The sequence below is a fragment of the Kwoniella shivajii genome, chromosome 11 (assembly GCF_035658355.1).
Source record: "Kwoniella shivajii chromosome 11, complete sequence".
NCBI lineage: Eukaryota > Fungi > Basidiomycota > Tremellomycetes > Tremellales > Cryptococcaceae > Kwoniella > Kwoniella shivajii.
In genome coordinates, this window is record NC_085918.1 from 139,825 (window position 1) to 161,316 (window position 21,492).

The 21,492-nt window shown below is 43.0% G+C and overlaps 5 protein-coding genes across 5 annotated transcripts; 3 read left to right on the forward strand and 2 right to left on the reverse strand.

Moving 5' to 3' along the window:
- Positions 1-1,149: 1,149 nt before the first annotated feature.
- Positions 1,150-4,005, forward strand: IL334_007498 (uncharacterized protein; the record flags this gene model as incomplete). The annotated part of the gene is made up of 6 exons (XM_062939188.1): positions 1,150-2,172; positions 2,250-2,650; positions 2,750-2,920; positions 2,981-3,069; positions 3,135-3,276; positions 3,345-4,005. The coding sequence occupies 6 exons, from the start codon at positions 1,150-1,152 to the stop codon at positions 4,003-4,005; spliced, it is 2,487 nt and encodes an 828-aa protein (XP_062795239.1).
- A 284-nt stretch (positions 4,006-4,289) lies between these two features.
- Positions 4,290-11,262, reverse strand: IL334_007499 (uncharacterized protein; the record flags this gene model as incomplete). Its single annotated transcript, XM_062939189.1, has 33 exons — positions 4,290-4,442; positions 4,578-4,643; positions 4,786-4,866; positions 4,997-5,124; positions 5,246-5,418; positions 5,540-5,598; positions 5,693-6,010; positions 6,138-6,275; positions 6,352-6,397; positions 6,457-6,470; positions 6,539-6,556; positions 6,643-6,726; positions 6,798-6,893; positions 6,969-7,059; positions 7,129-7,180; positions 7,240-7,270; positions 7,352-7,465; positions 7,537-7,565; positions 7,640-8,003; positions 8,083-8,380; positions 8,453-8,603; positions 8,678-8,797; positions 8,876-9,085; positions 9,149-9,295; positions 9,382-9,627; positions 9,704-9,731; positions 9,795-9,905; positions 9,975-10,053; positions 10,142-10,170; positions 10,245-10,465; positions 10,536-10,929; positions 11,001-11,038; positions 11,106-11,262. 33 exons carry the CDS (start codon positions 11,260-11,262, stop codon positions 4,290-4,292), a joined length of 4,284 nt encoding a protein of 1,427 aa, XP_062795240.1.
- A 945-nt stretch (positions 11,263-12,207) lies between these two features.
- IL334_007500 (ubiquitin-conjugating enzyme E2 2) lies at positions 12,208-13,338 on the forward strand (the record flags this gene model as incomplete). The annotated part of the gene is made up of 5 exons (XM_062939190.1): positions 12,208-12,210; positions 12,276-12,402; positions 12,674-12,902; positions 13,078-13,144; positions 13,249-13,338. 5 exons carry the CDS (start codon positions 12,208-12,210, stop codon positions 13,336-13,338), a joined length of 516 nt encoding a protein of 171 aa, XP_062795241.1.
- A 696-nt stretch (positions 13,339-14,034) lies between these two features.
- On the reverse strand, positions 14,035-16,066 carry IL334_007501 (uncharacterized protein; the record flags this gene model as incomplete). The annotated part of the gene is made up of 3 exons (XM_062939191.1): positions 14,035-14,835; positions 14,941-15,491; positions 15,589-16,066. 3 exons carry the CDS (start codon positions 16,064-16,066, stop codon positions 14,035-14,037), a joined length of 1,830 nt encoding a protein of 609 aa, XP_062795242.1.
- A 486-nt stretch (positions 16,067-16,552) lies between these two features.
- On the forward strand, positions 16,553-21,176 carry IL334_007502 (uncharacterized protein; the record flags this gene model as incomplete). Its single annotated transcript, XM_062939192.1, has 13 exons — positions 16,553-16,652; positions 16,709-16,752; positions 16,818-17,037; positions 17,101-17,327; positions 17,385-17,827; positions 17,892-18,036; positions 18,107-18,802; positions 18,856-19,008; positions 19,063-19,446; positions 19,503-19,691; positions 19,747-19,951; positions 20,011-20,237; positions 20,298-21,176. 13 exons carry the CDS (start codon positions 16,553-16,555, stop codon positions 21,174-21,176), a joined length of 3,912 nt encoding a protein of 1,303 aa, XP_062795243.1.
- Between the last annotated feature and the right edge of the window lie 316 nt (positions 21,177-21,492).

Sequence of the window (21,492 nt, forward strand, 5' to 3'; positions counted from 1 at the left end):
GAGGATATCGAGCAAAGCGACTAAATATGATCGAGGACAAAGGAATGATTGTGAGAATGGTTTCAAAGGGAATCAAAGTCAGCAGTGAGCAGCGGGTATCGTGTCTACTTCGTGATTCGACACCTCGATCTCCCGCCGAATTCAGGCGACAGTAGTAGGTCCTGCAATTTCAAAAAATCGCATTCACTTCTTCTCCGTTCGCACACAATCAGTTCCCATTTCCACGTCAAACGGATATCTCATTCAATACGGGTGCCTGATAGTGGACTGTGCTGTTATTGGGACGATGCCAGGCCTGTATCCATGCTGAAGCTCTGACCATGGGAAGCTTGTTTCAGCGAGTGAAACTGATGATATAGTTGGGATGATTCACATATGAATTGAATGTTGAATGTTGTATGTTGGACCTATCAAAGTGGTAAACTATCGTCGCCAAAGACATCTCATATCTCAACCACGTGTCTTACCATTTGGGTACTCATTTACGTAAACACGCGCTCTCTACTGTAGAAAGTGAACCGTGCGTAAGAGAGGAAGAGAGAGAGTTGTTAACCTGCACTCATATCATGCATATCTCTTGACTCCTGCAACTGCTACGAGCTCAATCCACATTACCTTTCAACCGTATCTCCTTCAGAGTGAGTTCAGGCAAGACTGTTGGGACAGAAAGATACCGAAGATAGATAGGGTCACACAAGCAAGAGAGTGTGAAACGTGCGTCAAAGGTGCGAAATTGCAATTCAAGGGGGTTTATTGGGAATCTATTTCATTTTTCAGTTCATTCATTCAATCTCTTCTCTGTTCTTTCCTTGTATCAAAGAGGACATATCAACATCATCACATCGGGTTCATCAGCATTCAATAGTGTATAGTATCACATCGAGCATACTTGGCATACAGCAGCATTGGGATCGCAATACCGGATAAAGAAAACTCAAAATATCAGAGACGCGTCCCGCTTCCATTTCATTTTTAACTTTCTCTCATTTACCATTACCATTACCATTATTCACCTTCAAGGTCCAAGCGAAAGACAAAACCAACACCTCCTAGGTGCTCACACCCTTCACTCATCATCATCACTCTTCACTACGATCCACTTCCCCTTCTCTTCCAGTGACCGGGCTCACCTCACCTAGCATATCGGTAATGCCAACAATCCCTTCACCTTCTTCCTCTTCGACCTCCACAACGGAAACTACACTTCCTACACCTGATCAATCGTATTCGTCAAGGCGTTCTTCCGTTGCTTCCCCTTATATCTACTCATACGGCATGTCGGAAAACCTGGCCGGAGATGAAGGTGATCTCTTCTCACCTCTGGGGATACAAATAGGGAATGAAGACGGAGCAGAAACACCCAAAGGCAAAGGGATGCTACCTTCTACATCGGTTGAGCCTGAGCATAGCTCTCACTTGAACGGGAACACGAATGGTATCAGCTCACCTACACCATTCTCGCGTCGACGGTCCAACACAGGTAATAGAGCACCACCACCTCCACCCATATTCTTACGGAAAGCTACTGGAATGCAAGGTGACGATGAAGATGAGATGGTGCCTATACCTGGTTCAGCTTCAACCGCAAGTGGATCCGTACCAAGTTCAGCGAAAGGACTGAATATAACAGGCATGTCCATACCGACTTTAACCTCGCCTACTGAGATTGAGAGAATTGAAGGTGACGAAGAAGGAGAAGAAGATGCTTTACCTGAATTAATGGCATCTCCTAGACCAAGGTTGAACTTTAATTCAGCAGAAGGTGCACCTGCGTCTCCTGCTTGGCAATCTTTCGAAGCTCCTTCTTCCGCTGGACTGAATCCTTCTTCTTCATGGGGCAGGAAAACCTCCTTAGATGTTCCTTCACCTTTAGGTCCAAGAAATAACGAAAGGAAATTCGAACCTACACCTCAACATGGTATTCACGCTAGGAACTTATCACTATTCTTCCCTCAGCCTGGAAATCCAATTCCCCAAAGACAACAAAATGGTAGTCCAATGTTAATGGAGAGTCCCGTACAACCTAATGAAACTTTGATACCTAGTGCAAAGGGTGATAGAAACGTTTTTGGCGGCTCAGGCAGTTGGAGTTTCGGTCAAGCTCCTCCAACTGATGAAGGTGATCTGCAAACTCCTGAAAATATCAAGAAAAGTAAAAGACGAGGTCATCATGTGAGTTTGCCCTCTGTTCCTTGAATACTTCCCGTTTTCAGTCGATGCTCAACTGCTAAATCCCAAATTGAATCTAGCATAAACATTCTTTATCGCATAATTTCTTCTCATTCCTGGATCCTACGCATACCAATCCTTCTCTGGCGACTTCACCTTCGCCGAAACCACCTTCGACTCCTGGGCCAGAGGCTACTCCTGCTCCAGTACCGATGCCATCTCTGGGTGTATCGGCGCTCGCTTCTCCTACACTCTCACCTTTACCGCCTTCCAAATCCGACCCAAAACAGCAGTTTCTACTCTCTTTCGCCGTATTGGAGTTCTTAATAGGAGCTGGTTTGTGGGTAGAAGGTCAGATGTCAGGCTGGAGATGTTTAGCTGGAGTAGGATACTTAGTGGTCTTTGACGCCATCGGTGTTGCAGTAGAAATGGTAGCTAGGAATGAAGGTCAAGGATGGAACACTATACGGAGGCCATACGGGTGAGTGGCTCTGTTTGGGAATCCCCGTGTCGAGGTGTTCTACCTACAGAGGACTTCGTCAGTATATTCGACGCTAACCACATGTTGACCTTCATGTAGACCCTCAAGGTATATCTCATTGCTATATTTCACCCAATCCCTGTTTTTGGTGTTCTCGGCTGTATACATAGCGAAAGAAGCGATCGAGCAAGTCGTTCTCGGTTCCGGAGCACATGAACACGCAGTTGGAGGTCATGGACATGGCGAATCGGTAGCTGAAGGAGATGAGAGGTGGGTCACAGCTACTACAGATACTTGAAGGTGAGAAGCTGATAATGGAGTATGATTCAGGGACTTCCCACATTTCTTATTGGCTTGCGCAGCTTTAGCTAGTACCTTTGCTGGAGGTGTTTTGGGTAATCATGGGAAATTAGTCGATGGTGAGTCACACTCCATTTCTTCTTCTTTCGTCGTCACTAGAAGCTGACTTGACGGTATGATACAGCGGTCGGATCCCTGTTTCTCACCTCCACGTACCTCTCATTGCCCTTTGTATCCAGATTCTCAAGTCTACTGGCAAATCCTTTTAGCTTGACTATAGCGGGAGTCAGTGCTGGTATTGGACTTAGTAGTCTGATTGTACCTCCGTAAGTCTAATCTAGTTTGCATCAAGTGAAATTTAAATCTATCAAGCTAAATATGTGACAAACTGCAGATCCGCCCTTCATTCACTCGATTCCTTTATCTCACTCATTTTGACAATACTTACCTGTGCTTTATCTTACCCGCCCACCGTAGCATTTGCACATGTTCTCCTCCAAACCGCACCCGCTTCCACTCAAACCCAAATGACATCATTACGCAAGGCGATAAAAGATATCAAGGATGATAGGAGAGTCTTAGGACTAGGTACGATGCGATGTTGGATGATTACAGCTGGGAAAGGATCGTTTGAAGATCGGTATGAGTACTCAACTACAACAACACCTACTCACTCAAGATCAGTTTCTGCTTCCGGATCAGGGTCATTTTCGACACCTTCTTCACCTAAATTCTTCAATCAAGCACAATCACCCTCCTTCAAGCAATTCTCGTTTGATACGCCTTCTTCTTACCCTTCAGCTTATGGCAATACCACTACAAATCAACAAGGACAAGCGAAAAACAAGGACGATGGTGCTTCGTTAGTAGTCACATTGATTGTACACGTTCATCCAGACTCAAGTGATAGAGATATCTTAGAAATCACTAAAATGAGTTATACAAAACTAGAATATGCTATTTCATCGAATCCAGGTGGTTTAGGTATTAATAGAAGGGACGGAGAGGTCTCCATTTCTATTAAAAGAGGTTGGGAAGGTTTAGAAGATGGTTAAAAGTTGACTAGTACCTTGCGTAGAAATCGAATGTTTAGATCATATATACAGGATACATCAAGGGGCATAATGTATATATTGTTGTTTTTTGTGATTGTTACTAATCGTGCTTAAATTTACTGATTGGAGGTGATCACGTTGAATAAAGACGAAACACTGTGGGAATATGAGGGCTCTCCGACTGAAGTACGAATGTCTATTCACAGGAGAATCAAGGCGTCTGGAATGGATCGAGAGCGATAAGGAGTATTTGAAATGCATCAAAAAACGACTGAATCCTCACTTCACGGTTTATACTCTGATACCCTAACTCCACCATTCTTTACCCAGGCGTCAGCAATTGTGTAATGGTTGTATAAACTATTATCGTCTCTAGAACTTTCGAGTGCGTAAAGTGCGTCATGTCGAAGTCGAAGTAAATCAGTTCGACGAAGATTCTATGTTCAAGAATGCAGAGTGAATAAATGGGAATTAGCATATTGACATATTTTGGCTCTTAAAGATTATGAAAAAGGGCGAAATTGCAGAGTAGGCGGTAGGCGGACGAGTAAATTAGAAGACGGTAAACTCACAACTCTATCGCATAATTGACGGAAGATCGAATCGATTTTATCGTATATTGAAAGAGGTGTATCGTACTATCAACCCAAAGAGAAAAATGTGAGTATTTTCTACTTCTGTCAAAATCAGAAAGCGGATGGCATTTGATCAAAGCGGAAAATGGTTGAACACTTTGAAATTCGACAGTTCACGGTTTGAAGCCATATGATTATCACTCACCTCGGCTACTTTACCTTGATCCAATACTAGAATCCTATCGTAATAAGCTACAGTCTGGAGTCTATGTGCTATTGAGATAAGCTAAAATAGAAGTCACAGTGATGGTTATCATCAGCGCTAGAACCTCCAAAGATCAAGAGATGCAGAGTACGAAAACGAGTTTTTATTATAGGAGGGATCTTTCACTCGATTTTTTGAGTTGAAAACTCACAGTAACACCTTGTAAGTGATTTTGAATGATACGTTGAATCAAAGAATCCGTTTCTGGATCGACTGATGAGGTAGCTTCGTCCAATAAAAGAATCTTTGTATCTCTTGCTAATGCTCGAATCAATGCGACTAATGAATGAGAACGAGCGAATCAAATCGAGTGAGTTCCATTTACGTTTAGCTCAAAACCCTTTTTCCCCTATAAGTGACGTTGGATCCCTCTAGTAAAGCAAAAATCCATATCACTCACTCAATTGCTTTTCACCTGCACTGAAATCATTACCCCCATTACCGACTTTGGAATCCAATCGAAACTTATCCTTTGTAGATTGATTCATAGGTAATAATGGATCTGAATGAATTAAGGATAATAAAGAATTCAGATGATGATCTGGATGTTTAGATAAGGGATCGAGGTTATCCCTGTGGGAAAGTACCATAACAATTAAGCTTGTTCAGCCCTTCACTTGTCGCTGACACTCTATCGAGTTGTATGATTCTCAAGCTCAAAGCTCAAAGGTTCAGGTGTCATCTTACCACTCACCTGATTGTCCCTTCAAACAAAAAAGCATCTTGAGGTATAATCCCAATTCTCTCTCTTACCTATGACATCGCTCCTGATATCAACAAGGTATATTCCATCGTCGATCATATACAGTATCGTCGAAAATAGGTATCTCCTTATATTTACACTCACAGTATCAACACCCATCAGACCCAAATCTAATCCGTCCACTTCAATTTTTCCTTGGATGTCAATCATCTTCATTATTCCTCCTACCAAACTACTTTTGCCAGCACCAGTCCTACCTATCACACCAACCTTTTCTCCACCTTCAACTTGGAATTTAAGGTTTTTCAATACCCATGGTCCCTCTTCGGAGTACCTTAGAGAGACCTTGTTGAATTTCATTTTCCCTTCTTTTGGCCAGATATGCTCAGACGGGTCAGTGGAAAGATGAGGTGGGGGTTCAATTGGGAGATTGGTATAATGGATTATACGTTCCGCGTTGTTCTAATGATTCGAGCATCGTCAAAGGGTTGAATTTGTATCTACGGGGTAGAGTTCATAGGGGTAAAACCGGTCGAGGGGCGGAAGAGACGGATGTTGGGAATTTAAAAAGTTTGATGAAGTGACTCACCATCTCCAACTCTACTTGCGCATACAGCGAAACCAAATTAGAAAACAGTTGAGCAGCCGATAAAGCATAAGAGAATACCACACCGAAAGAAGATGGATCCACCGAATATCGAAACAATATACCGAATATTGCGATGAGCTGTGTCGTCCAATGATCAATTTATGGGTCTAATCTAGTTGTTATATGATGAGAAAGAATGGCAGCAATCACATACCAAGATCAAAAGATTAGATGATAGATCAAGACGAACTCCAAGCCATCTGCAATACTAATTCAGTAATCTCACCGGTGATACTATCTAAACCGAATATAGCCTTACCTTTGAATGACAAGCTTCATATAGCACAGATCGGATCATCAGCATTCACAAGTCACATATGAGAGAGCAGGTATACGCTTACCGTGAGTATATATGCTCTCTGAAGAAAGAACGAAGATTGAAATGATTTTTACCATCAGCCTTGGTCGCCTATTTACGAATGATCTTACGCTTTATGGTACTTACACCTTCCACATTGATAGCGTCCTGCATCCTATTCTCGAATATATCTTGTTTACCAAAAGCTCTGATGACGGATAACCCATCGAGCTATATATCATGCTTCCTATCAGTGCCCAGATCTGTTTCGAACCAATAGATCAGTGCAAGATACAACTCACTTGTTCGCCAAACGAGCTGTATATCTGAGACCTAGTTATCGAATCTATCCTTTTGATCTCTCTTGAAGTTTGTCGATAATATGATCCGCAAATCCACTGATCAAATTGCGACACAATAATCGTTATCAATACTGCCTGGTAGAGGAGTCTCTGGGAAACGCATGAACTCACGTAGAATAGGACAAGTGGAAGGAAGGAGATACCCAACCATGGATAGATATAGAGGATCAATCCAAAAGTACCAATAGCTGCTAGTCCATTCCTACATGTAATGTCAACATCAAGCAGTCATTTGTACCGGTATGGAGAACAGCGCACTGAACCAACTTACACGAGAAGAGTTTCCCATGAAAACGCCATCCTATCATCAAGCATTTGGATATCTACCATACCAGATCAGCTCTATCGTACGGTGACTTTTGCTCAGGAAATAGCGGATCACCCTTGGACAACCTGTTGATGATTCGTCCGCTCTGTATCGCAACTGACTTTAGCGCAAAACGTTTGGACTTCTGGACTGGAAATCCCATCTTCCAGCCTGATATCACACTCACAGGAGTATGGTCGTGCCACCTTACAGGTGCCCTCATCACATGGTCCCAGGCTTCCTCGAACAGCCTATAAGAAGCTTTGAGGCCAGCTACAAACATCGTATATGAGGCTGCCCACTTCGGACTCAAATAGCTTAGTATTGGCTTATGAGAATAGCTGAAACAACAGATTAAAGAATATGACTCACAGTGAATAATCCAATAGCCACTCCCAATGCTATATTCGAGAAATCATCAGCTCATCCCAGGGAAGTGTTCCATCAGTCCTAAGCGAATTCCAAATAAACAAACCTGCATAGATGCCCATATAACCACCTTGATCTAGACTAAACCTCTCAGCAGACCACCAACCTAACCATAGACTATTTCCAACTGTAGTCAATTGAGTCATAATCAACATGGCTCCAAAGAGGATCGGCCAAAATATGTTCCCCATAGCCACAAAGTATGTTTGGTAAATTGACCAAGGTATTGATCCTGTTTGTCTATCTTCTTCCATCATTTCTACTCCTTTCGACTTTTCTTCCTTGCTCTCCTTGAGATTGGCTCTACCTGCCGCAGAATTCGGTGTGGTAGATTTATTCGGAGAGTTTGGGGTTTGAGAGGAATAATCGGAAATAAAAGTCTTAAATGGGCCTTGTCGATTTCTCAAACTCTAATATGTGAAGGAGAAATTAGATCAAGAGTCAGCTTGGATTCAATCAATCTTGCAGTTGACGGAAAAGATTGCGTACCTCGTAAGTACCTTGCTGAACGATTCTTCCTGAACCCTGATCGTCTCGATCCATGACTAAAATCAAATCTGCATGTGGCAGAACATCTATTTGATGAGTTACCATGACTCTTGTTCTACCTACCATCGGTCCACCCAATACACATTCTTTCAAGATATGATGAGATACATTAGCGTCCACAGCTGATAAAGGATCATCTACAAGTACAACTGAAGACTTGGAATAAGCTGATCGGGCTAATGAGATTCGTTGTCTTTGTCCTCCCGAAAGCAACAGTCCTTTTTCACCTACGTTGGTGCTGATTGTGAGTCTAGCTTTAGCTGTGTCCTTTACAGGCATGATAGGTTGGGATAGATGTATATACACTTACAGTGCCCCGTTGACCATAGCATCGATATCACTTCTCAACGCACATGCCTCAATCACATTCCCCAGTCGGGCGAAATCGATTTTATCCGAAGGAGAGGAGAAAGTGATGTTGTCCCTAACACTCCCAGAATGGATCCAAGCTTGTTGAGGAACTGTTTCCACTCATGTTTAATGGGAGCTCGTCGTTCTCTTGATACTCAACGGAATGATTCGATAAACAACATACCATAGCTTACTGATCCACCAAATATCACATGTCCATCCAACTGTCTCATATCGCCTATCAGAGAGGAAAGTAAAGCTGATTTGCCAGTTCCAACTTTCCCTACTATACAAACGAGGAAACCTACAGCATGTTCGGAAGAAATCAGCTTCACATCTTTTCGATAGCCCTTCGCGTGAACGGCGGATAACAAAAGCTTACCCTTAGGAATTCGTATATCAATACTCTTCAACGAGAATGGCTCAATTTCGTGAACAGACTTCTTTTCGTCGTGCTCTTGTTTTGGGATTCTCGATTCGGTTGATGCCTCAAATTGGAAATTGCCTTTCACGTCAATTGTGTATTTCGCTTTGTGATCGATATTCAATTTTGGCGGTACTTCATCTGAGTTTAATAAAGAGCTTATACGACCTATGGTACGATGCCAATCAGCGTGTATGCTGTGAAAATTAGAGATAAATCTACAATACGCACGTATACCAACTAAAGCATCACTGACAGCTGTGAAGCACATAGGCAAGAATGATATTGGAGTTTTCAATACATTGAAGAATTGTAATCCTGAGAAAATTATAGCTGGATTCAATTGATGTCCTGTCAGACCATACGTAACGAAAGTCACTACAGTATAATCAAGGACCCGCTGGTTAGTGCTTGGTAACTGCAAGCAAACTCAGAAGAACTCTGTCAGAATCACGCCAACTCACAGACTGCAGCTAGGGTAGGTATGACAGCCATAGTAGCATTCATCGTCGCTCTATTGAACCCGTTCTTCTTTAAATAGATCAATTCATTCCTTCTCATATCATTCACTTTATTGGAAAAGAAATCGACGTATGAAAATAGTTTTATTGATCGGATGGAAGTTATAGTTTCTGATAATAACCGGACTCTAGAATCAACAAATCGTAATTGAGATTGTCGAGTTGAGATCATTCGTTTAAACATGTATGCTAGATTATAATGAACATACAGTACGCATAAGTAAAATTCAACTTTACCGGATGGTGAGCACGCTAATTGACATACCTTGTAGTGGCCCAGCGAGAGTTAATACCTATATAAAGTATACCAAGATTACTCATCTGCGCCGCATCATCGATCGGACTTCCGAACTCACTGCTAATCCGACCATAGCTGAATATCCTAAAGTCCAGATCAACAATCCTAGTCCGACCAGTATCTGGACAGGCTGAACTATCAAGTCAAGTGTCATAGGTGCAGAGAAATCCTACAACGCAACCAAGAACGTATTGGTTCCCAAGATTACCAGGAAGAACAGGATACAAATTGAGCTTACTAAGAAGGACGCATCGGCTGATACCATCGTAGTCAACTTTCCAGAAGTGAATTCCCCTTTGGATTTACTGGATAATCGCCTGTCAAGATTCACATCAGCTGAAGCTCTTCATCCCCTCACCATGATACATCATGCAGACAAGTTGAAGTCTGATTTCTCTAGCTTACAATGATTTCCTTCCAATCAGATCGATCAACTATTTCTCTCTCATCAGCGCCTCAACGATCTGTTCGAGGGTATGTCAATGAGGCCAGAATTTGCTGTACTTACAGCAGCTCTCATCATGAACCCAATTACACTACCTCTCTGTAACGCCTGATAAGAGAATAGACTTGCGGCTTGTGCCATGATAAACAATGCCACTCCTAGCCCTATCATGTAGCCTAATGACCTTGATGATTCCGCATTGATGTCTTGATGGTAATTATGGGCAAGAGTAAGTTGTTCAATCAAGAGTTTTGTCACTAGCGGTGCCGTAATCTGTAAACCGGCTACAGGTATTTTGTCATTCTCCAAAACATGTTGAGCTCGCGAGAGTGCCGAGGATATTGGTCAACATACCTGCACAACCCTTGAAGATGACTGCTTTCCACCATTTCCACCAAATCGTCATATACATCGCCTTGAGAAGGCTCGGATCACGCTTGTTGAATGTATCTTTTCCCTTTTCTCCCCTTTCAGTGATTCCTTGTCTTGCCACGGATGATATGGGGAATCCTGATTTTCGCCTTGAATTCGTAGGATACACAGGTTCTAACTTGACTGAAGGATGTTGTACTGAAAATCCATCAAGCGTATCAAATAATGCCATGCTATCTCTGACTCGTTCGTTTGAACTCTCTGTTGTTGAGAGACTATCTTCTCTACTTGACGATTGGTCTTTGGATGGAGATGGAGACACAATTATATGATTTGTGCTCAATTTGCTTAGGTTGCTTTGGAGTTGATCTGCGATCTGATAGAAGCGTAACTCATCAACGTATGTACTTGTACTGAGACCCAGAGATGAGAGAATCGGTGACATACGTTCTTACATTGTAAATCATCGGGTAGTTGCCATAGATCTATCCAATGTTATTCAGCTTGATGCAGGACGAACATCTCGAAAATAACTAGGAGCCCACGACTCACCCTCAGCTTCTAGTGGTCTGGAATAACCAGCTCTCATAATCGGGGTGACCCAGTGAAATACGATTCTAGAGAATATATTCGCCTTGGGTTCAGGAAGGATTCGGTCCCCATACACCTTCGGATGAGCAGGTAGGGGTCGATAAAATGGTATTGGCATGATATGTGTATATGTGTATATGTGTATATGTGATGTTACGCAAAGAAGTCGGGATTGGTTTTGTTGGCTGTTGATGGGTCCAATCAGGTTGAGAACCGATATTATAGATAGGGAACTGGATCGAACTCGTGGCATCAGAAGGCTTGGATGTAGTAAGAATCACATACGATGTCAGAACAAAGGATCACATCTGCCGTGCAGACTTCTCCTTTCTGTAAGTTCTGTGAGCGATGCTCGGCCGATATCTTCCTTGTCTATCCTTTTCAGGAAGGAAGTAAGAAGATGATCGTCCTTTGCTATCAATAACCGTGGTCATATCCATACACTATTACCACATCAGGCTAGCTCGTAATCGAAGGTACGTTTTACATCAGTAGCACTTCACCCAGGTTGGTTTTGGTGTACTTCACCCTTGATTCATCTACATAACCATGAAGCTCGATGAACTTGCACATTTTCCATTATTGTGGGCTTTCATAGCATACAATATCAATCTGATCAGATAGTCCATGCATGCTTGATGTTTAGCTGTAAGATCAGCTCATATAAGCCATTCCTTTGTTTCAATGTTTATTCTGTTTTGATGCACGCCACTATGCCACTTCCAGCCCAATACAAACCACGTGGCATTGCGCAACGCCATTGCATCGCACTCGAGTAACAGTTGCACTTGAACTTCCATTCATTCTGCCATATCTTCCATTCGTTGATCTAATCAATATTCAAGCAATTTGATTCCCTTCCAATCCTACCATCAGTGGTCACTTAGCATACCGCAACAGAATCAGCGAGACATTTGGTATCTTATAGCGTAAGAGTTACCTGATCCCGAAGTCATTCAGAGCAGGTCTCTTGTCTACCTCTTTCAGTCACAAGACCACTTTGTCTTACTTCTTCAACAACCTCGTATCCACCCAAAACCGTCAGGAACAAATCTACTGCATCATGGTAAGCTATAGGGTGATGTGCACTTTGAACAACAGAGCACTCTCTAACGATACTCCTTCTCACAGTCTACAGCAGCTAAAAGACGTCTGATTAGGGATTTCAAGAGACTCGCTTCCGATCCTCCTATAGGTATATCAGGAAGCCCAAATCCTGACAATATCATGATTTGGAATGCAGTCATCTTTGGTCCTCGTAAGTGTCGCTTCATTCCGACTGTATGGATTGATTTTAGAGTTGAGAGTGAACATCCTACACTTTACGTGAATTGTCGCTGATTAAGCATAATTGATATGACAACCTCACACTCATGGTTTATTACTCGACTATCACATCATCACGATATCACAACGCGATACTTGCTCACCTCTGTTCGGCACTCCAATGTCTGACTTGACTCCTCACTATTACTCCAACATCCTCTTTCGATTCATCCTCCTCACCTCCCTTACACCCGCACTCACAGCCGACACACCATTCGAAGATGGATCATTTCGCCTAACATTGACATTTTCCGACTCATATCCCAATAAACCACCAACAGTCAGATTCGTTTCAAAGATGTTCCATCCCAACATATATGCCAATGGAGAATTATGTTTGGATATCTTACAGAATCGTTGGAGTCCAACTTACGATGTTGCTGCCATCTTGACCAGTGTACAGAGTTTATTGAATGATCCTAATCCTGCAAGGTGAGTTTGGTCCTTGAGTAAAAAACGGAGGCGCAGTTCAGAGGGAAATATGTGTTCGCATGTATGATACTTCGAGACTGAATATGTCCGGATGTGAGATATTGGGGAAGATCTCACATGTTCACCAGTCCAGCGCATTACCAATTTATCGCTAATCCGTTGAATCTTTTGGTAGTCCCGCCAATGTGGATGCTGCTCAGTTATTCAAGGAGAACCTCAAAGAATATGAAAGAAGAGTAAAGGTGAGTTGGACAAGGCTGTGAAAACTAAACTCCTAGTGCCACTGCTCAGGCGTCCCGCGTTGACAATTCCATCGTAATATCTGCTGATCACTTGGACGTCATAGCAAACGGTCGAACAATCATGGCTTGATAATCCCGATGAGATAGAATCTGAACCTACAGCAAGTACATCAGTCCAAGCTGTTCCTGCCTAGTCATCGTGAAAGCATATACCGATTCTGACATACCAAGATGTATCAATAACAACCTGCAATGATAGTATATTATGGACTGGTGAAGATGACAGACTATGGAGATAAATTAGAATTGTTCGATTTGCATTATATTGAAGGACCCATCTTGTGAATTTCAAGCATATGTAGAAACGAGTGACAGTGAGAGAAATGAGAGAGCGTTCAGGATTAAAGGTATGGCTTGGGTCGTGAGGTCAACATGGGTAGTCTAAACAAACATGCTTGACGAGATCCATGATTCAATATTATTTGTAGAAAGAGGTGTCATTGAAGATACCCATTCCGAGAAAACTATAATGAAAATCATTACAATTGTACTATCCCATTTTATGTCCTCTACCATTCATCATTTGTGTACCCAATCATTCCCCATACACTTAACCGTACGAATGGCTGAATACCCTTTTCTCATGCAATGCATTCATCTGTTTGTCAAACTCGTTGCAGGCCGATAATCACTTATGAGAGCGCGAATTGCAGTGGTGAGTCAGGCCAGGTTCATTCAATCATAATGTTGCATTATCGAATTACATCAAACAGTACTATCGTACAACAACAAGACAAAATACAAGAAAATACCTCAATTCAACGTACATTTAAAGTTAGGCAGACACCTCCTAGTCAGGTCAAGTATATGTCGCCGTGAGGTCAAAATATTTAAGCAACAATCAATACTTCTCCCTTTTCACCAACCAAGGTCAACCTAGTCTTATAGAAAATTCTCATCGTTTCTTGCTCGTTAATAGCTGGTAATCCATCCTGAACTGCTGATTTCGATGAGATTGACACCGCTGGTATTTTAACATTATGTAACCACGTTCTTAACTCTAATGCGTATTTGGCATTACAATATATCCTTAAATGATCTCCTGATTCTGCCCTAACAGGTTTTGAGGTACATGAATTATGCATTTGATCTTGCGAATACTTCTCTCTTTCCCTTTGTTTCTCTTCGCCATTTATGGGGGTTGGCAGGTGTGCATGAGATTGTACAATAGGTGGAGTGGGAAGATCGATGAATGGATCTGGTTTCGGCCCTGAGAACACATAACTGATTATTCCAAAAGGTCGATTATCATCCATATATAGAGGATACAGATAGTGTTCGATGAAATTGAGGAGAAGGGTAGAGGTCCAGTTTATCGGAATTGGTTTTGCGCTTTTCGTCGATACTGTAGCAAGGAGTGTGTCGCACAACATTCCGCTAGAAGGTATGGTAGCATTCGGATACAAATTTGATGTCATAGGATGATTGAGAGTTGGAATCAGTATCGGCCCATGGATAGGTAGCAGCCAGTATACTCTTGCAAAAGGAGCGATTGAGATATAGCGCAAAAGAGCAGGATGAAACGGATGTTCAAAGGTGGAGTATGTTCGTGGTAGATTATATTTGGGTATAGGTATTATTTTTATCTTCTTGGTAGGTTTAGGAAGGTATCGAGACGAATGATTATATGGCTGTGATTGCACACATCAATCAGTGTTCTTGATTCAGTCATCACCGAGTCGAGTCACCTCGACTCGACTTATATCCAACATTGGCGTAAAGTTCAAAATACTTACTAAGGGTAAGAAATTCCAAATCTTCCCAAAACCATCATCATCTCTTATCAACCTTCTCCAATAAGCTTTACGTCTCTTACTTTCTTCTTCCCATCCATTTAATTTCTTTGCTACATCCATTTGCATCTCATCAGAAGGAGGAAGTATGATTCCCAGTGTTTCTACATTTCCTTCTCCGTTCCGAAGTTTGGTCCCGTTTGGTGGTGGTAGAGGTAACAATGGTTCTTCGATAGCTCTGAATTTCCCTTTCCTCCATCTGCTTTCTTCGATCTGCCTTGCATTGGGAGAATTGTCGACTGCAGTTCCCGTATCGCTTATCTGACTGGATGACGGTAGAGGAGGTTTGATATTCCAAGTGATTTCGAATGATTCGATAGTGTCCAGCGAAGGATCCAAGTCGATATCATCGCTCAAAGAAAACCATTCTGGGATATCAACAATCTCCCTTGCTACATTCGCTTCGTCAACCGAAGCGTTGAGATGTGACAGCCTAGTTGTTATTGGAGGAAGCGAAGATGGGGTATAAGCATATTTCAATCTATTCAAGGAACCTACAACGTATGTATACATGACATCAGCTTTCTCTATCACTTAAACAGACATCACTCTCGGTTATCAGGTATATTGAGAGAATGGAGTGTAGCTCACATACGCAAGGGAACCTCAATCCTGCTGTATACCACAACACATCTGCGTTAAGCTGTGTACTATGACGATTAGAAATAGGTTGATCGCTTTGTACGTGAGCATTCCGTTTAAACCTCTTTCTCAGATCTTCCAGATCTCCTTCCGGATCGTTGTGTCTTCTCCATCCATCGGAGAGAAGCTCTTCCCCCCGTACATGAGCTTCTTTTTCTTCTTTATCGGATAGAACAATATCTTGACCAAGAGCAAGGGTTATCTTATACTTCGGTGGTAAAGGAGCTGTGGAAATTGATAAGAACGAGTTTTCCACGCCTTGAGTCGCCTGTGATTGTGGTGTCTGGGAATTCAACCATGATGGCTGATCACCCAGCTCGGAATCGAGTCGAGATTGAGAATGAGATTGGGATTGGGATTGGCCGGTATGTCGTAAAGATCTTCTTAACGGAGGAGGCCTTGTTCTGGAAGTAGAAGCTCGAGGCATCTAGTCATTCAAGGAGCGCCGGTCGGAGTCGAAATGGAGGTCAGCCTGTGCTTTATGCTATCATGGCTGTGAGATGTTGTTATATATACATGTTTTTTTTAGTCTTGTGCAAGATGATGTACGATGGTCGGATTACAAATAAATAATGATTTTATCACCAAACAGAAGAAAGAGATCTACAGAAATTGAGCCATTGACGCGCGCCACGTTTTTTTGCCATTCAATGATTACGTAACGTTCGCTCACTTTGAATAATGTTCGAATAATAAGGAAGTCGCGTCAACCGTACAATCTGATCACGCGTTGAATGAAAGTATGGGGGGATCATCATCATCATCATCATCATCATCTCTCTATCTCTCTCTCTCTCTTTCATCATCTTCCTTGATTCGCCAATCGTCTATCACAACTCATTCTCCCAATCCAAACAATCACGAGGATATCGTCCCTGCCTAGCTCACTCACCAAGGCAGTGATCACCTCACGATGTCTCTTTCACCGCCTCCTGTAGATGAGGAAGATCAAGAACCTCGCAGAGGAGGGAGAACAAGGAAGCCTGTTGAGAAATTTCAAGTTTCTGGAACAGGTTAGTCAGCTGTACCGTACTGCTCCTTATCTCCGCCCAAGCTGACATCGTTACAGCTACAAAGAGAGGCAAAAGGAAGGAAATAAATCAAGCCGATTCGGTAAGTCCCATCTTTTCCTCCTTCTTTCAATTGAACTCTAGGAGAAGGACTGATCAGCGAAATAGGACTCGGATCTGAGTGAGAGCGATTCCGATGCTGAGCTCGACAATTCTACACCCACAAGGGGAAAGAAAAGAAAGTCCACTGGTGGTGCAGGTACTACAAAAAAGGCGGCCAAAGCTACTTCGAGTACAAAGAAAAAAGGAAAGAAGGCTGGAATTGCAAACGCGGAACAAGGCGAGATCGATGGCGCATCAGGCGTCAAAAATGATTCACCGTTATTTAGTACGTCTCAATCTCTATCACATGTAGTGCTGAGTATCCAGGCTAATTCTGATGGCCGTTCAGACGCTTTCCTGTCCCCTGATATCGCCCTTCAACCATTGATCGACGAGTGGATCGAAACGTTCCAGCAAGCTGCCGGCGATGAAGTGTCTGAACAAGCTTCAATTCATGAAATAGTCACTATGTTCATAAGATGCTGCGGATTGAATTCTGAGATCGAACAAGCTGAAGCTATAGATACGGATGGTATCACCGATGCTGTAGAAAGGATACAGGATGAGAGCGTTAGAGTGAGCGCCCTTTTCAAATGTTAGGAAAAGGAGGATGTTGATCGTACTTGCGAATAGGTCGCTTCCGCTTCTTACCCTCTCACATCACGAGGAAAACAATATAATGCTTTCCGTAAAAATCTAGATTACTTCCTTCATCATCTCATCGACTCACTTTCGAATACGCCTATATTATTCGATACTCCCGAAACAAGTTCTCATAATGACTTGCTTCTTCCCCTATTACTGAATTGGTTGAATTGCATGTCAACCTCACCACTTCGACCCATCCGACATACAGCGACGCACATGGCTCTGAAACTCAACTCGGCACTCTGCGATGTTGCTGCTTCAGTAAGCAAGGATCTGAGTCTGAAACAAAGGCAGAAAGAGGCGGAAGTGAAGAAAAGCGGTACATCGAACGCGGCTCAGAAAAGGGTAAAGGATGCTGAGGAGAAGGTTGCAGAAGCTCAGGGGAGAAAACAAAGAGTAGAGGAGATGTTTCAGGAGATTTTCGATGTGTAAGCGGGTCTTACCTCTGTCCAATTCTATATCGAAACACAAGCTGATTGATGGGACTTTCAGCATGTTTGTGCATCGAGTGCGAGACGCAGATCCGGCTATCAGGACGGACTGTTTTCGAGAGCTTGGAGCATGGGCTAAAAAGTATCCTGAATACTATGTTTCTACTTCCTATCTCACCTACTTTACCAAGGGATGCAATGATCAAGTGAGTTTAGCCAACCTCTTCACGCTTTTGATGCCTCAGGATCAACGAAGCTGATGAGATATGCACGCAGAACTCTCATGCCAGACTTGAAACGGTCAAAGCTCTTTCTTCTCTTTATTCCAAAGACTCCTTCATCAACAATGCTCGTACTGTAACGTTGAGGCTAGTACCTCGTCTTATCGAGATGGCCTTGCGAGATGTCGAGCACGCAGTCAGAGTGACCGCTATCAATGTCATCACACTCATTGACAAAACAGGTATTCTGGCGGATGAAGATGAATCGCAACGAGAGAAGGTTGCTCGACTGATATTCGATCAAGATTTCAAAGTACGAAAAGCTGTTGGTGGATTCATAGGCAATCTCTGGGAAGAAAAGAAAGAAAGTCTTAAAACTGAATGGAGCGGTGCAAGAGCCGCAAAGAAAAAGAGAGCTGCGAATATATCGGAAGATGATATGGCGGCCTATTTGGATTGGAAGGCTCTTGCTACCATGCTCGTCGAAATCTCTCAGTCTCTTGATGACCCAGCTGAGCCCTCTACTTCAAGTCAGCAACCCATTACATCATCAATCAATGCCCTGACTCGAGCCAAGGCATCTGTGGAATCTATATGTGCTGAATACGAACTATGGAAGGATTGGCAAGGCTTGGTAGATTATCTGCTACTCGATCATTCGACCGCAGATCAAGATATATGGCTCTCAAGCGAAGATGAAGAGACATTCATGCTTCAAGTCTTAATCGCTCTCATACAAAGGGAAGATCAGGTGAGCTATCTTGACACAATACTGGGCAAGCCTGAGCTGATATGACGTCGCAGGATGAGGATGAAGAAGATCGCTCGAAAACTCTTATGAAAATCCTCCCTAGATTATTTGCTAAACACCAAACTGATGTAGGTAGGATAGGGGGGATTTTGGCAATGCTTGGCCATATCAACCTTGGGTTATATCTCGACATGCGTAAAGCATCGGTAAGTGGGCATTCTGAGATTTATCCCGGATGATACTTATGTCGCACTCCATAGGCCTACGATACTCTATGGGACGATGTGACAAAGCAGTTCTTACAACATACCGATCCATCTGTACTTGAATCAGCTATCAAAGCAATCAACCATCTTTCGAGCAATGCCTCTATGGCAGCGGCAAATTCGACAAAGTTGACGGAACTTCAAGAAACATTGTTCGCTTCTTTGCGCGATGAGATAGGAAGTGATGAAGTAGCTCTGCTATCACTAGAAGAGGAAAGCATAGATAAGCTGGAAGCCATCACTCTGAGAATACTGTTATTGGAGAAGAGTAGAGATTTGACCGATGTTATGGAAGACGAAGAGGGTCAGAGTAGCGGGTGGGACATCATTTGTGCTTTCGCCGAGAGAGGTAGATTAGGCTACAAAGAGGAAGCTAAAGTAAGTCATCGACAATGAGAGGAAATTTACGATTCCAGCTAATGATCACAACCCAGATGGTGGAGTATGCCGTTCAGGTCATCTTATACCATATGACTTGGCTTTTCCGACGCTTTACGGAAGACGACGTGAAGGATAACGATAAAGTGTCTGCTCTAAAGAGCAAAAGGGATAAAGCTGTGGAGGTTTTCCAAGATCTCACTTTGGGAGATAATACAAACACTGTAGACACCGTTAGACGTCAGGTGGGCCCATTCCCGTTACATTTGCATTGATCATGGCTGATTCACAAAATGATAGGCGTTCGTTTGCTTCCTCACTCTTCATCTCTTGTTCTCCTACAGACCCCCTAAAGATAAAGATGTCATCGTTTCCGCCGCTGCCAAAGCTTGTCCTCTCACTGTTGAAGATGAAATTCAACATCGTTTAGGAGGTGCATTCCTAGCCGCTGCCGAGAAATATGCATCTGAAAGGGAAACACATGAATCCGAGGGCGCTACTGAAGGTATGTCGGCTTCATTGTGCACACTTTGAGGATATTCAGTTGATATAACACCCAAGCAGCACCCGAAGACATTAAGTTCCTCCATCTTAGCTCCATCTTAGTCGCCGCTATCCGAAAAGGAGTATTGGAAATAGAACATGCGAAGGAACCGCTCTCTCATTATGGTCGTCTTGGATCAACATACGATGCCGTTGTCAGAAAGCTTGTGGACGCTTTGAGAGACGAGGGGATCTATAACAAAGAGAGCGAAACGGTTCAACATGTCGCTGGGAGTGCATTGCAGCAGGTAAGCGTTTCTCTTAAGCTTGCGAGCGTACGATTCGATCAGCTGACAAATCCGATGCAGTCCTTCACACTCTTCCTTGATTCTGACTCTCATGAGCCGGCAGCTCCTTTAGCTCTATCTAAATTGCTTGCCAACGCGTTCACGATTCATGGAAATCATTTCACCGTTCTCAAACAATTACATCCGTCCGATGTATCTGATTTTCATCTCGAGGCGCTGGATTACATTGCTCGCCGAATCAGCAACTACGTCAAACAAGAAAGAGCAGCGAAGAAAGGCGATCAGAAGACTCGATTGCAAATGAAGAGGTTTCAAGCTTTGACATTCTTCAAACCTTTACTCCTGTTATTACAGCCGGTAACACCTGAAGATGCTCTGAAGATAAATTCTCATCTGAACGACGCAATGTCGTCAACCGGAGTAGAAGTAACCGTCAACAAGGCATGGGAAGCATATCGAGCCTACGAGAGAAGACTAGACGGTATAGCAAGTAAAGACCCAACATTGAAAGCGGCAAGCAGGAAAGTCGTTCAAGAAGAAAGAGAAGACACTGTAGTAAACGGTGATGAAGATGAACTGGACGATCAACCCACAACGCCCTCAAGAGAAAGAGTGGCAGCGAATAGGAATGGGAATGGTGATAGATCAAGTCCGTTATCGCCTACGTCTGAACCCGAGGACAACGATGGAGATGAGCCCGCAACCTCAACTCCAAGGAAAAGGCAAAGGGAAGAGGTATCGCCACCTGCTTCTGAGGATGACAGATCACATCATTCACCTCCACCCGAGAACGATGAATCGATGCAACTTGATGTTGACGAGCCTGAAGATGATGATGATCTCGAATTAACCTTAGAAGGAGTCGTACCCTCTCAAAGAGAAAGATCAGAGAGTGTCGAGCCCACTGTAAAAAGAAGAAGGACAGTCAAAAGGTTTTAGCGATGTTTGAAGACTTTGAGATTGGGAAGAGCAGGCTTTAGAATTCAGAAACGATGAACAGCTTCTCTGTGCATGGCATCACATCATTCCCGTCTAGTTCCTGCTTTTCATTATCCTGTCTGGTATGTTTCCGTCTTAATTTACAATTACTTTGGGTACTTTGAGATAAACTCTGTATATATGCGAGACAAAATGAACATAATACTATGACTAGTCGATGTGTGATCGATGGTGAGATATACCAATCGGTAATCATATCGTCCGCACTGTTCTCTTCTGTGTCTGTGGCTTTCATGTTGCTAAGGATTACCTTAGG